This window comes from Leucopleurus acutus (genome assembly GCF_964270905.1).
Source record: "Leucopleurus acutus genome assembly, chromosome: 3".
NCBI classification, from domain to species: domain Eukaryota; kingdom Metazoa; phylum Chordata; class Mammalia; order Artiodactyla; family Delphinidae; genus Leucopleurus; species Leucopleurus acutus.
The window spans coordinates 106,812,005-106,828,398 of record NC_139145.1 but is presented as its reverse complement, the minus strand read 5'-3'; the positions used below and the strand labels follow the sequence as shown (position 1 = coordinate 106,828,398).

Sequence of the window (16,394 nt, the reverse complement as noted above, 5' to 3'; positions counted from 1 at the left end):
CCGGCGGTGGCTGCGGTGGGGGTGGCCGGAACTGGGGTGGTGAAGAAGCGGTGGCGGCGGCGGCCGTGGCGGTGGCTGAAGGAGCAGCAGCCGCCCCAGCCGCTTCCCCTGTGCTTCCCTTCCTCTTGAGTGCAGCCAGGAAGTTTTTCGCTTCTGTGCATGTGTGTGTGCGTGAGTGTGGGTGTGTAAGGTGAAGATTTGGGCGGCGTTTGTGCAGGCGTTGGTTTTTTTGCCCACTTCTCTTCCCGTAACCCGGGTAGCTCCCGAGCCTGGGCTGTGGCCCGAAGAGGGGGCGCGGCGGCGGGCTCTCTCCTTTTGTTGTTGTTTCCTCCGCCTGGGGAGCTGAAGAGGGGACGCGCCTGGGTGGGGCGGCTCGGAGCCCGGGCCTGGTGGCCCCCGGGGCTCCCGGGCGGGCAGGGTAGGGCAGAGTAGAGCGGGCTTCAACATGATGGCGGCCGAGGCCGGCAGTGAGGAGGGCGGCCCGGTCACCGCCGGGGCAGCAGGAGGCGGCGGGGCCGCGGGCTCCAGTGCCTATCCGGCAGTGTGTCGGGTGAAGATACCCGCCGCCCTGTCTGTGGCAGCCGCCCCCTTTCCTGGGCTGGCGGAGGCTGGAGTGGCCGGGACTCTGGGTGGCGGAGCCGCTTTGGGGTCAGGGTTCCTGGGACCCGGGTCTGTGGCGGGGGCACTGGGGGGAGCCGGACTGTCAGGGGGAGGTGCTGCTGCTGGCGTGGCTGGTGCTGCCGCCGCCGGACCTGGCGGGGAGATGGCTTTCACCAAGGGGACCACTTCGTTGCCTGCTGAGACCTTCGGGGCAGGCGGCGGATTCCCTCCTTTGCCGCCTCCTCCTCAGCTGCCCCCTTTGGGCGCGGGCCTGGGAACAGTGGACGAAGGTGACTCTCTGGATGGACCAGAATACGAGGAGGAAGAGGTGGCCATCCCGCTGACCGCTCCGCCAACTAACCAGTAAGTCAAGACCGGTGTTTTGGGGGAAGCTGACTCCTGGAAAGAAGTGGGAAAACATGCCTCGTTCTTTCAGCTGTTACTCGTTGTGAAAAGTTTTGAAGCTTATGGTTCTGTGCATAGGGATTTAATTTGATCACTCATCTTCCCTACAGGCACACTCCCTGGCGGCTTGGTATATTTATTGCTCCTCTGGGAAGATGTAAAGTTTTAAAGATGGAAAGCATGGGAAAATGTGTATCCAGTGAGAACCGGATATGGTTCTGCCCCTTCCAAATTGAGGTGGCGTCCTGGGATTCAGCTGAGCTTGCAGCTACCAAGGCAGTCGTAGTCTGTATTAACCTGGTTGTGTTCCCTGTTGAAGCTAGATGACTAGTGAGAAGCTTGGAATACAAGCATTTAAATGAGTATTGTGTTAATATCATTCGAAACATGCATTGGTCAGAATGCTTTGTTTTTGTTGCACTGCAAATCCCAGCTTCTGCCTGTTGAAAGCATTGCGATGCAGAGAAGTCTTTGGATCACTTTTGAAAACGTGGGTCAGCGAGAAAGGAAAGTTCTGTTAATTACAGGTGTGGTTAAGGGCTCATACTCCAACAATATTTGTAACTTGTGCCGTAGAATTCCCATTTATTAATATTAATGTAATTCTTCTATAAGTTGAAGCTTTCTAAGCACAATATTGGAGCAAAACAAAATTAATAGTGTGCTTCCCTTCAACACTTTGTTGGTGGCAAATACAGTATTCTATTTGAAAATTAATTTTGACAGTCTACTGCGGAATATATATGACAAATGACTTTTCTATGTATAGTACCTCCCCCTTGTTCTCTTCATAAGTGAACTTAGGTATGTATTTATAAAGCTGGACCTTGGTGAGAGGAAAATGTTGATGGGAAGAGGTAATAGTAGGTAAAATTTGCTTTAATAGATCCCTCATATCTGTCTTAATTTTCCTTTAGAATGTTGACAACCTTGGTGAGTATCAGAAGAAGAAAGGTTTGGTTTCTGTGTTGACAATCGCTCTAGACAATTGCAGGTTTTTTTGTTTTTTCGTGGGTTTTGTTTTCATTTGTTTTTTGTTTTTTTGATAAGCTTCTTTGGAAGATTTAAAAAGGACTTAACGAATTAGGACATTTTTGACTTAAGGCTACATCTTTTGATGGAAAAGTAAAGTTAGTCTTACTTAGGTCAGCCATGGTATAGGGGTGTTGTATTCCTTTTATGTTATTCATTGTGAGTTCAATTTTTTGGTCTGATTTCGTACCAACTTATCATTTCACATCTGTGTATTGCAGACTTTTCTGAAGGTGTTCTGAGAGTGTTAAAAATTTAAAATATACTGCACTGTTTACACACCTTCAAGCCTTTTTGAAAAAATCACTTAAGTATTAAGGTTCCTGTGGTTACGATAAAGTGCAACTTTTCATTATGAAAGAATATAGGCTTATGCCAGTTATTAACTAAATTGAATTAGGCATATTTAGTATATTGCAGTTTTAAATATTTTTAAAGGTAGAATTTATTTTGTAGAGCAATTTTAGCTTCACGGCAGAATTGAGCAGAAAACACATAGTGTTCCCATTAAATTTTTAATAATAAACATGAGTGAGTATATAGGAAAAATTATGTTTCTGAGAAGTCCATTTGAGATTTTCATCATTATTGTTTGTATTTGGGAATAAAAATATTATTTGTGTGACTGTGTATATGAGAATTGTACCTGTTCTAAAAGGTATCCTCCATTTCTAGTATGTTTTTTAAATTTGCCACTGAGAAGTACAAATTTCCCTCTTTTCTTTATCTTAGATATCAACCCAAAGTCACTGGAGGCAATACAGTGTAGTGGTTAAGCGTGCAAATTCTGAAGTTAGACAAGATTTGGGTTGGAATCCTGACTCTGCTACTAACTAGCTGTGTGATCTTGGAAAGGTCAGTTTCCCCATCTGTAAAATGGGGACAATATGGTGTCTCCCTCATACGGTCGTGTGTTTTTTTTTTTTGGTTGGTTTTTTTTTTTTTTGCGGTATGCGGGCCTCTCATTGTTGTGGCCTCTCCCGTAGCTGAGCACAGGCTTAGCGGCCATGGCTCACGGGCCTAGCCGCTCCGCAGCATGTGGGATCTTTCCGGACCGGGGCATGAACCCGTGTCCCCTGCATTGGCAGGCGGACTCTCAACCACAGTGCCACTAGGGAAGCCACATATGGTCGTTTTTAAGGTTAATGAGAACCCCCTGAACATATTCAGCACAGTATCTGGCACATAGTAAGTGTTCAATAAATTAGTAGTCTCGCCATATAATAATATATAATTTTATTGTAATTAAATTGCCTACTAATTCTATTGCTATAGGAGCTCCCTTACTAATAACTATTTGAGAGAATGTTTTGAACTCCGAAGGCCTGTCTACCAAGATTGATTATATCAAAAATTTTATTTTAAATTCATAAAGGCTTCTAGCAGGCTAAGCAGGTTTAGAGATGGAATTCAAGTGTTTTCTATAAATTCCTATTTTTAAATAAAAGGAAAAGCCTTAACGACTTTGTTAAATAATGTCAAATCTTTCATAAAAGTATTGAAGAAATGCTTTTGGACTAATATATGATTACTAGTGACTGGTCACCTTAGTTATTGATAGCATGATATTAAGGAGGTTCAGGTCATAGGATCGAGTCCACAGTGGTTTGTTAGATAGACCAGGGTTCCCTGGTCATGGAGTTCAACCATGTGTCCAGCTGGTTCAGTGCTGTTGGTCACAAGAGTCAAGTGACAATATGTAGATAGACCAGTGCAAATATAATAACACTATTAGTATTTTGTACCTTGTTTTTCTGTGTGCATGGTGAATCATTAGTCTCATGTTTATTACTGAGCATTTTCATTAGTTGGGTTAAGGCCAGAAAAGTTTGTAGAATTATAACTATTACATGTATTTGAATATTCTTTTTTTGTGTGTGCAAATTTTGAGGAAAAAATTTTAAAAAGAAAAATTCTCCCTGTATATTTTTATGCTATAAAAGGTTCTGTATCTAAAATTGCTAACAAAGTTTTTTTTTCAATACAGGTACTCCCTGTATTGTTATGTAGCTGCTTTTCGTGGTCCTTGTTATTTCTTTCTCTTTTCCCCGGGGTGAGGGGTGATAGGAAAGGAGAATAGTTCCCTTAGTCCACCATCAATTATGTACAGAGATTTTTAACTATGAGCCTGCAGTAGCAGGAGGCTCTTGGGCTGAATCGAACTGACAGATATATATTGCTTGCTCGTAGTGTATTTGGAGCATTTAGTGATTACTTGCCACTATTTAAAAATAGGAAAACTTCATGTTTAAGAAGTCTCGATTTCTAGCATCACTTGAGAAATCAGAGGAGTTGGCTCTACCTGGTTGCTGTTCCTGCTTGAGAATAGATTTCTAGAGCTGAGTAGTGATTGCCCCATTTAGGTGAATTCTGAGCTCTACAGTTAACTGTGGTTACTACCAGGCCTGCTTTGCCTTTGATGTTATTTGCCTGGCATCTGGCTTAACTAGATCTTACCCTGGACCTAAAACGCAGGCTTTCTCAAGCCTGAAAGTAGAAGAAAAAAGAAATAAGGAATGTAAATAATACCTTTCTTTTCCTTAAGAATCATCTTACTGTTTCTACAAAAATAAAATCATTCTTAAGTCAAATAATTGTTAAATGTTAGTACTAAGACATGTAGCATTCATTAACTTTGTCACCGATTGCATTGTAACTCTGGGTGAGTCATTATTTCTTAATAAAAATGGGGGTGAGAATTGAAGAGATTAGTTATGGACAAAGTGGTTCCTGACCAGGACCAGATATTTTTGCTATATGAGTAGTAGAGCAATGTAGTAGGAGCTTAATTTAAGGGATACAACAATGAGTAAGATTCCCCTTTTCTTAATGTCTCTCTAGTAGAAAGTTAAGTTACCAATTACTGTCAATTCAGGCTAGCTTAAGATAAATATCATGAGTGAAGTATGAGCAAAGGGTCATGGGTGTTAAAAGAATAAGATATTTATATAATTAGAATCAGTAAAGTCTTAGAGGAAAAGTAGAAGGTATGTTTTCAATGCTGCTTAATTTATTCTGAACAAGAGGTAATTGGTTCCTATGCCCTTTGCCTAAAGATTCTGTCAGGTAGAAAAGAATTACAAATTAATGAGTATAAACTTTTGACCTTTAGTGAGGAGTCTGTCCTCCTGAACTCTTTTTTTTTTTTTTTTTTTTCGGTACGTAGGCCTCTCACTGTTGTGGCCTCTCCCGTTGTGGAGCACAGCCTCTGGACGCGCAGGCTCGGTGGCCATGGCTCATGGGCCCAGCTGCTCCGCGGCATGTGGGATTTTCCTGGACTGGGGCACGAACCCGTGTCCCGTGCATTGGCAGGCGGACTCTCAACCACTGCGCCACTAGGGAGGCCCCTATTGAACTCTTAATTATTTACCTGTGGTCTGGGGTAGGTTGAAGGGGGTGCCTACAGTTAACTGAGAATACACAGCACTACCAAAGGCTTGAATTGGTCTGGATCATTGATTAGCCACTCTAGGGAAACCAGGCAAACATTATTGACAGAGCCAAAAAAAAGACCCAAAAGCCAAAACAACAGCAACAAAAAAACCTGACAGGGGTAAATTAGGAAGAAGAAGGGGAAAATAAAGAGGTCTTTTGGTTGCTTTGCTCCCTATCTCTTTACTAGCCATTAGGGAAATGAGAGAATGCCTTCAAGAGCAGCTCAAATACTCCAAACAGTACCTCGGTGGGGGCAGGTGATGGAACTTAGAGCGATTATTGTCAGGTATTACTGATGACATTTCTTGGTTGCTTACTACCTAACAGGAACTGTTCTAATTGGTTTACATGTGTTGTTGTAGTTGCCTATTGCTTCACTCCAAAACTTAGTTGCTGAAACATTTATTTGCTCTTGATTCTAAAATTTGGGCAGGGCTTGTTGGGGACTGCTCCATGTGTCACCTGTTGGCTATAATGTCCAAGGTATCTTTTTAACTCATAAGTCTGGTACCTCAGCTGGGATGGCTGGAGCTGGTGGATAGCTGGGCATCTGTGTGTGTATGTGTGTATCTGTGTCCATGTCTCCCCCCACCCCAACTTCTCCATTTCATTAGCTGGAACTTCTTCTCCACAGCATGGCAGATGGGTTCCATGAGGGAGCATTCCCAGAGGACAGGCCTCACCTGCCAACACTTATTAAGCCTCTCTGTTCTTCATGTTTGCTAACGTTCCAATGGCCAATGCTAATCACGTGAGTCAGTCTAGATTTAGTGTGGGAGTGGGCTATAAAAGGGCACCAATATTAGAAGGTGAGATTTCTTGGGGGCATCAGAGTAACTGCCTACTGCATGTATTATTCATTTACAAGTAAATATTAGATAATATTAGAATACTAGTGGTTAGGGAGAGCGTGGGAGAAAGGGCAAGTACTTTGAAGTTTTTCCCTTAGGGTCTACATGGTAAATTGTCTTTCATCGAATGGTCCAAATATCCTCACAATATATTTTGCTTCTGACCACCATTATCTTAATTTTAAACCAAAGATACTGAATATGGATGTTGGTTATGGCTCATTGTTTGAATATGCCAATATATGTATGGTAGGTGTGTTATCTTGAAATCACCTGCAGTACATTTCAGTTGTGGGCTAAATAAAAAATAGTTGTTATCAGGTAAAATGTATGGATAACTTCTTCATATGTCTAATCACATCTCAGTGGGATTTGGAGTATGCTTTTAGGTGTTCCAGTGATTACATGATTTTGTGAGTAAAACAATGAACATTGCGGGGGACAGAAAGAAATATAAAAGAAAGTACAATGTAGCTGGACAATAAGGCATTAATGATATAGAAATAAGATGATAAAATTAATCTACGGACACATTGTACTAATTTTTCAAATTAGAGGATAGTTTTGGAAGAGTTGAAAGAATGAGAGTGTATGAAAGTGATTTTGAAATTTTATACTGTAATTCTCTTTTACTAAAGCTTTATAGAAAGTTTAATTAGCTTTTTGTAGCATCAGTATTTGATGTTATAGTAGTTCCCCCTTATCCACGGCTTCACTTTCCACGATTTCAGTTGCTCTCGGTTGACCATGGCTCAAAAATATTAAGCGGGGCTTCCCTGGTGGCTCAGTGGTTGAGAGTCTGCCTGCCGATGCAGGGGACACAGGTTCGTGCCCCTGTCCGGGAAGATCCCACATGCCGCGGAGTGGCTAGGCCCGTGAGCCATGGCCTCTGAGCCTGCGCGTCCAGGAGCCTGTGCTCCGCAATGGGAGAGGCCACAACAGTGAGAGGCCCGCGTACCACAAACAAACAAACAAAAAATATTAAGGGGAAAATTCCAGAAATAAGCAATTCATGAGTTTTAAGAATTGTACACCTTTCAGAGTAGTGTGATGAAATCCTGCTCCATCCCGCCCAGGCATGAACCATACCTTTGTCCTACGTATCCTGCCATCACTTAGTGGTCCTACCTTGCTCGTCAGATTGACTGTTGCACTATCACAGTGCTTGTGTTCAAGTAAGCCTTATTTTACTTAATAATGGCCCCAAAGCGCAAGAGTAGTGATGTTGGCAATTCGGATATTCCAGAGAAGCTGTAAAGTGCTTACTTTAAGTGAAAAGGTGAAAGTTTCCTACTTAAAAGGGGCTGAAAAAAATCATATGCGGAGATTACTAAGATCTACAGTAAGAACGAATCTTCTATCTGTGAAATTGTGAAGGAAAAAGAAATTCATGATAGTTTTGCTGTTGCACCTCAAACTGCAAAAGTTATGACCACAGTGTGTGATAGTGCTTAGTTGAGATGGAAAAGAGGTTACATTTTACAGAAAGATATTTTGAGAGAGACTACATTCATGTAATGTTTATTACAGTATATCGTTATAATTGTTCTATTTTATTATAGAACATATAATAAATGTTATTGTTGTTAATTTCTTACTGTGCCTAATTTATAAATAGGTATCTATATATGGGAAAAATAGAGTATGTATGGGATTCGGTACTAATTTGAGGTTTCAGGCATGCCTGGGAGTCTTGGAATGTATCCCCTGAGGATAAGAGAAGACTACTGTGTAATCAGGAGAGTGATATGTATAGATACATAGTATTTTAGTAAACGAGGAAACTCTTTCATTGACCATTGCAGAAGCAGACTCTGGTAGAGTGACTTGCTTAAAAGGTCAAAGAGCTAGGTGGATCTGGGACAGAATCCAGTTCCCATGATTTTTTAGATATGTTTCGATTTGAGTAATATTTAATTAATTTTTGCAGGGGGAGGAAGTGGAAAGGCAGAGGCCCATTATTGAGTAATCATTTACTATATTCTAGGCAGTTTACATAGGTTATCTCATTTAATTCTCATAACTATACAGTGAGAATAGATATTATCCACATTTTTTTTTTGTTGAGAAAACTGATAGAACTGGAATTCTCATGCAAATACTTTACTTGTTCCATTCCAGTGCATATAATACACACATATATACGTGCACCCATACAAAACTTAATATACTCCAGGACTGGCTAGTCATGGGGTGTTGGACTGAATTATATCTCTCCAAAATTCATAGATTGAAGCCCTAACCCCCAGTGTGACGGTGTATGGAGTTAAGACCTTTAAGGTAGTAATTAAGGTTAAATGAGGTCATAAAGGTGGATCCATAGTTCTATAGGACTGGTATTCTCATATGGAGAGGAGGAGACAAATGGGAGCACATGTGAACAGAGAAAAGACCATATGAGTTCACAGTGAGAAGGTGGCTATCTATATATAAGCCAAGGAGAGATGCTTCACTTAGAAACCAACTCTGTTGGCAACTTAATCTTGGACTCAGCCTCCAGAACTGTGAGAAAATACATTTCTGTTGTTTAAGCCATCTAGTATATGGAATTTTGTTATGATATCCTGAGCTGACTGATACACTGCATAAACCTGCATCTTTAAAAATGGCTTTGGAGGATTTGGAGCAGATTAAATGCTCATTTACTACTTGAGAAACAGGGTCTTCATGCTTTTATTTCCTATTTTTCACTGTAGGAAAGAAAACGTTTCCTTATACTTTAGCTTCATTCTTCATGAGTTCGTGACTTAACATCTCCTCTTTTGGCTATACTTGTGTTGAAAGTTGGAAAGCATTTAAATGCATGTGTGATTATTATAGTGTGAAAAGATCCTACACAAGATTGTGGGTGGTAGCTGTAGAAAACCTATGGGTGAGACATTACTCCAGGAGATTTTCTGTATTCACTCTGTGTTCATTGTTGTAACATTCAGTGTTACTTTTAAAATTCTTCTCTTTTATGTATCTGTCTCTAGCTAAGGGAAAGACCTAGAGATATCCCTCTCAATTCTTTTAAGTCTTCTTTGTAGGTATAGCCCACTACACTGGGTTCACAATTAAGATACTTGTATAATAGTAGAACCATACCTCTCTTCCATCCATGTCTATCTACCTAAATATTGATTTATCTCTCAGATTTTCCAATTAAACTTCTTATTTTGAGATAATTGTAGATTCATATTTAGTTGTAAGAAATAATAGAGATGTTTCCTTCACCTATTTTTCCAGATATATGGCAATATCTCGTGATATCACAACTAGGAGTCAATTTCATTGATATAGTTCATTTATTCAGATTTCACCAGTTCTACATACACTGTGTGTGTGTGTGTGTGTGTGTGTATGGTGTTTATTTAAATCTATGCGGTTTTATCACATGGGTAGATTTGTATAATCATCACCACAGTAAAGATACAGAACAATTTCATTACTCCCAGGATCCCTTGTGTTGTCCTTTTATAACTAAACCCACCTTTCTCCATCTTTAACCCCTGGCAACCACTAATCTGTTCTTCATTTTGTCATTTCCAAAAGACTATATAAATGGACTCATACAGCTTGTAACCTTTTTTTTTGGTCAACGTCTTTACTGGAGTATAATTGCTTTACAATGCTGTGTTAGTTGCTGCTGTATAACAAAGTGAATCAGCTATACATATACATACATCTCCATATCCCCTCCCTGTTGCGTCTCCCTCCCACCCTCCCTATCCACCCCTCTAGGTGGTCACAAAGCACTGAGCTGATCTCCCTGTGCTATGCAGCTGCTTCCCACTAGCTATCTATTTTACATTTGGTAGTGTATATATGTCCATGCCACTTTCTCACTTCATCCCAGCTTACCCTTCCCCCTCCCCGTGTCCTCAAGTCCATTCTCTACATCTGCATCTTTATTCCTGTCCTGTCCCTAGGTGCTTCAGAACCATTTTTTTTTAGATTCCATATATATATATATGTGTCAGCATACAGTATTTGTTTTTCTTTTTCTGACTGACTTCACTCTGTATGACAGTCTCTAGGTCCATCCACCTCACTACAAATAATTCAGTTTCGTTTCTTTTTATGGCTGAGTAATACTCCATTGTATATATGTGCCACATCTTCTTTATCCATTCAGCTGTCAATGGAGACTTAGGTTGCTTCCATGTCCTGGCTATTATAAATAGTTCATACAGCATGTAACCTTTTGGAATAGCATTTGTCACTGAACACAATTCCCTCAAGATTTATTCAAGTTCTTGCTTGTATCAATACTTTGTACCTTTTCGTTGCTGAGTAGTATTCCATGGTATGGATATACTACAGTTTGTTTAATCATTCACTCATCAGAGAACATTTGGGTAATTTCCAGTTTTAGCTATTATGAAAAAAAGCTGCTATGAACATTTGTGTTTATGTTTTTGTGTGAACATAAGTTTTCATTTCTGTCAGATAAATGTCCAAGAGTGCAACTGCTGGATCGTGTAGTAATTGCATATTGAGTTTTATAAGAAACTGCTGATCTATTTTCTAGAATAGCTGTATCCTTTTACATTCTCACTAACAATTCATGAGTGATCCTGATTCCCTATGTCCATTTTTTATTTTAGCAATTCTCATTGCCTAGTGATCACTAGATGCCTAGTGATATCTCATTGTGGTTTTGATATGCATTTTTCCTAATGATTGATGATATTGAAACTTTTTATGTGCTAATTTGCTATCTGTATATCCTCTTGGGTGAAATGTCTGTTCATCTCTTTTGCCCATTTTCCAGTAGGATTGTTTGTTTATTATTGAGTTTTAAGAGTTCTTTATGTATTCTAAATATTAGTCCTCTATCTGATAATGTGGTTTGCAAATATTTTCTCCTATTCTGTAGCTTGTCTTTTTCTTTTTAACAGGGTCTTTCACAGAGCAAAAGTTTTTAATTTTTATGAGGCTTAAGTTATTAATATTTTCTTCTATAGGTTGTGCTTTTAGAGGCAAGTCTAAGAACTCTTTGCCTAGCCTGGATCACAAAGATTTTCTCCTATGATTGTTTCCAAAAGTTTTGTATTTTTATGTTTTACAGTTAAGTCCATGATCCATTTTGATTTCTTTTTTATAAAAGATATGGTTTAGATTGAGGTTCATATTTTTGCCCAGGAATATCCGATTACTCTAACACCATTTGTTGGAAAGGCAAATATCTTTCTTCCATTGAATTGCTTTTGCACTTTGATAAAAAATTAATTGGGCATATATGTGTGGGTTTACTTCTGGGTTCTTTATTGTATTCTGTTGGTCTGTGTGTCTCCATTTGCTGATATCACACTCTTGATAACCGTAGCTACATAGTAAGCCTTAATATTGGGTAGAGTGATTCTCTTTTCAATATGTTTTTAGCTATTCTAAGACATGTCTTTATGTATAAATTTTAGAACAAGCTTGTCCATGTCTACAAAAACTTTGTTGAAATTTTCATAGGAATTGCATTAAACCTATAGATCAGTTTTGGGAGAACTGACATCTTTACTATATTGACATGGTATGTTTCCATTTATTTAGTTCTTTGATTGCTTTAATCAGCATTTTGTAATTTTTAGTATATCAATCCTGTATGCCTATTGTTTAATTTGTACTTTTTTTTTGGTTTTGTTTTATTTGGAGCAGTTTTGTAAATGTTATTATGTTTTTAAGTTTCCACATGTTTCTTGTTAGTATATAGAAATGCTGATTGATTTTTGTATGTTGGTCTTATATCCTGTGACCTTGCTAAACTTACCTTTTAGTTTTAAGAGACTTTTTACAGATTCCTTGGGATTTTCTACATAGACAATCATGTCAACTGCAAATAGGGGCTGTTTTTTTTCTTTCTTTCTGATCTGTATGACTTTTATTTCTTTTTCTTGTCATGTTGCAGTGGCTAGAACTTCTAGTACTATATTGAATGAGAGTGGTGAGAGCAGACATCCTTGCTTTGTTCCTTGTCTTAGGTGGAAAACATTTAAATGTGTTTTGCCATTAAATATGATGTTAACAGTAGCTGTTTTGGGGGGAGAGTGGATAGATGCTCTTTATCAAGTTGAGGTTGATCACCTCTCTTCCTAGTTTACTGTGAGTTTTTACCATGAATGGGTGCTGGATATTTTCAAATTCTTTTTTCTGGGTCAATTTATATGATCATATGATTTTTTCCGTAGCATGTTGAGATGGTAGCTTACTGATTTTTTTAATGTTGAACCAGCCTTGCATAGCTGGAATAAATCTCAGTAGGTTATGGTGTATAATGTTTTTCAAGAATTGCTGAAACTCAGGTTTTTGATGTGTTGAGAATGTTTGTGTCTAAGTTCATGAGAGATATTGGTCTGTAGTTTTCTTGTGATATCTTTGTCTTGTTTCAGTATTTGAATAATACTGGTCTCATAGTATGGGGTAGGAAATGTTCCCTACTCTTCTGTTCTTTGGAAGAGTTTGTGAAGTATTGGTATTAATATTTGGTAGAATTCTCTAGTGAAAACATCTCAGCATGGGATTTATTTTTTTTGGAGATTTTAAATTATGAATTCATTTTAAATGGTTATAGGGTTATACATCTTATTTATATTATTTTGGTTGGATTTTGGTAGTAAGTGGGTTCATTTCTTCTAATTTGTCTAACATAGCAGCATAAACTTGTTTGCATTATTACCTAGTTACCCTTTTGATGGCTGTAGAATAGTGATATTCTCTTTTATTCTTGATACTTGAATTTGTGTCTTAACTCTTTTTTGTTTTGTCAGTCTTGTTAAAGCGTTATCATTTCTATTAATTTTTTCAAAGGGTTAGCTTTTTGTTTCATTGATTTTTTTTTTCCCTTATGGCCTTGTTTTCAATTTCATTGATTTTTGCTCTTATTTTTATTGTTCTTTTTTTCTGATTGCTTTGGGTTTATTTTGTTCCTGTTTTTCTAGCTTCTTGAGGAAGGAATTTAAGATGATTGATTTGAGACTTTCCCTGTTTCCTAGAGTAAGCATTTAATGCTATACTTTTCCCTCTTAACCCATCTTTAGCCATATTCTGCATCTTTTGATATGTTGCCTTTTCATTTTCACTCAGTTCTGTGTTTCTTTTTTTAACTTTACATTGAGACTTACATTTTGACTCATGAATTATTTAGAAGTGTGTTGTTTCATTTCCAAGTGTTTTAAGATTTACCAATTGTCTTTCTGTTATTGATTTCTCGTTAGAGTCCATTATGGTCAGAGAACATACCCTTATGATTTCAGTACTTTTAAATTTGTTGAAGTTTGTTTTATAGTCTGGGATTTGGATATGGTCTATCTTGGTGAATGTTCCATGGATGCTTGAAAAAAATGTGTATTTGGCTGTTCTTTGGTGGAATGTTCTATATATGTCAATTAGATTCTTCTGTTTGTTTTGTTCAGAACTTTTAAATCTTTCCTCATTTTCTGTTTAGTATTTCTGTGAGTTTCTGAGATAGGAGTCTTAAAGTTCCCACTATAATTTTGAATTTATCTATTTTTTCTTTCAGCTCTATCAGTTTTTGCTTCATGTACTTTGGGGCCCTGTTGTTTGGGTGTACACATTTAGGATTGTTATGTATTTCTGGTGGATAGATCCTTTTATCATTATCTAATGTCCCTCTTTTGTCTCTAGCAATTGTCTTTGCTCTAAAGTCTATCTAATAGTAATATAGCAACTCCTGCTTTTATTTTGTTTACCTGTACATTTTTCCATCATTTTACTTTCAATGTGTCTTATTTTAAGTGATCTAATTATAGAGAACTTATAGTGGGGTCTTTTTTTTTTTTTTTTAGTTCATGCTGTTAATCTGTCTTTACTTGGTGTATTAAATATTTATGTTTACAGTAATTATTAATATTTTAGGGCTTAAGTCTGCCATTTTACTTTTTGTTTTCTGTTTGTTCTCTTTCTCATTTCTCTTTTTCTCTTTTCTTGCTTTCCTATGGGTTACTCGAACATTTGTTAGGATTTCATCTTGAAGTATTTATAGTGTTTTTTCAGTATATCACTTTGTAGATACTAAAATAACATATGTAATTTACCACAGTCTATGGGTATAAGCATTTTATCAATTCGAGTGAAGTGGGGAAACTATTCTTCCACTTAGATCCCTTTACCTTCCCACTTTGTAAATATTGTTCTCTTGACTATTTCTTCTACATACATTGGGCAGCTTTTCTGATGGTGTTAATATTTTTGTTATTGTGGTAAAATATACATGACATAAAACTTATTTTAGTCATTTTTAGGTGTATAGTTCTGTGGTATAAAGTACATTCACATTGTTGTTCAACCATTGTCACCATTGTTCTCCAGAACTTTTCCATCTTCCCCAGCTAAAACCGTACCCATTATACACTAACTTTCCAATCCCTTTTTCCTCAGCCCCTGGCAACCACCATTTTACTTTCTGTTTCTATGAATTTGACTACTCTAGGTACCTCGCATAAATGGAGTCATAGAATATTTTACTTTTGTAACTGACTTGTTTCACTTAGCATGTCTTCAAGGTTCATCTGTGCTGTAGCATTTGTCAGAACTTGTTTCTAAAGTCTGAATAACATTCTAGACTTATTGCACATTTTGTTTATCCATTTATCTGTTTGTGGGCGCTTGGGTTGCTTCCCCTTTTTGGATATTGTGAATAATGCTGCTTGAACATATTGTATAAATATCTGTTTTAGTCACTGCTTTCATTTTGGGAATAGGAATTTTTGGGTCATAGGGTAATTCTGTGTTTAAGTTTTTGAGGAATTGCCATATCATTTTTGATAGCAGCTATACCATTTTATAGTCTCACTAGCAATGTATGAGGGTTCTAACTGCTCCATAGCCTCACCATCACTTGTATTTTCTTTTTTTTTCTTTGTTTGTTTTTTGGATTTTTTTGGAGATGAAATAGCTATCCTGTTGGGTGTGAATGGTTTCTCATTGTGGTTTTGACTTGCATTTTCCTAATGAATAGTGATGTTGAGCATCTTTTCATATACTTATTGTCCTTTTTTATATCTTCTTTGTAGGAATGTCTCTTTTCAAGTCCTTTGCCCATTTTTTAATCAGGTTGTTTGTTTTTGTTAAGTTGTAGGAGTTCTTTATATATTCTGGATATCAGTCCCTTTTCAGATAAATGGTTTGCAAATATTTTCTCCTGTTCTAAGGGATTGCTTTTTCACTCTGTTGATAGTGTCTTTTGACACAGAGGTTTTTAATTTTGATGAACTCCAGTTTTTTATGCCTGTATAATTTTTATTCCATTCATCTGTTATGGTTTTAAAACCTCTTGAGTAGAAAGGTAGTCTATTGTATTTACCCATATTTTTGCTTTTCTCATTGTGCTTTCTTCTTTCCTGATGTTCCAAGAGTCCTTGTTTTATCAATTGAAGAACTTCCATAGCCATTCTTGAAGGATACATCTGGTAGTGACAAATTCTTCTAGTTTTCCTTTGTCTGCTGTGTCTTTATTTCCGCTTCATTCCTGAAAGATAATTTTGTCAGATACAGAATTCATGGTTAACAGTTCTTTTCTTTCAGCACTTGAAAAATTTTTTGTTACTTTCTTCTGACCTTTGTGGTTTCAGATTAGAAAACTGTCATTTGAGTTGGTGTTCCCTATAGGTAATGCATCCTTTCGATGTGGTTGCTTTCAGGATTTTTCTTTGTCTTTCGTTTCAAATATGTATGTCAAGGTGTAACTTCTGTGAGTTTACCTGTTTGTGGTTTGCTCACTTTAATCGGTAGCTTTACATCTTTCTCCAAATTTGGAAGTTTTCAGCCATTTGTTGAATACTCTTCAACTCTACTCTTTTTCTCTTATTTTCATGGAGCTCAAAATTATATGGATCTAGATCTTTCATTATTGTCCCATCCATCTACGAGACCTTGTTGTTTTCAGTGATTTTTCTTTTTTGTTCATATTGGGTGAATTCTGTTGATCTGTCCTCAAGTTCACTGATTCTGTTCTCCATAATTCCTACTATTGAGCCCATCTAATAAGTTTTTGGTTTTCTTTCTTATTGTAGTTTTCAGCTCTGTAATTTCTTTTTGGTTGTTTTTTTTTATATTTTCTATTTCTTGGGTTGAATT

At 37.7% G+C, this 16,394-nt stretch overlaps 1 protein-coding gene across 1 annotated transcript in view; it reads left to right on the top strand.

Annotated features, from left to right (window-relative positions):
* The first annotated feature begins 430 nt into the window (after positions 1 to 430).
* Positions 431 to 16,394, top strand: part of RASA1 (RAS p21 protein activator 1) — a 107,346-nt gene continuing 91,382 nt past the window's right edge. The window contains exon 1 of the mRNA XM_082836052.1: positions 431 to 963. Coding sequence (XP_082692178.1) covers positions 446 to 963 — 518 coding nt within the window. The 5' untranslated portion in view covers positions 431 to 445. The remainder of the gene's footprint in view (positions 964 to 16,394) is intronic.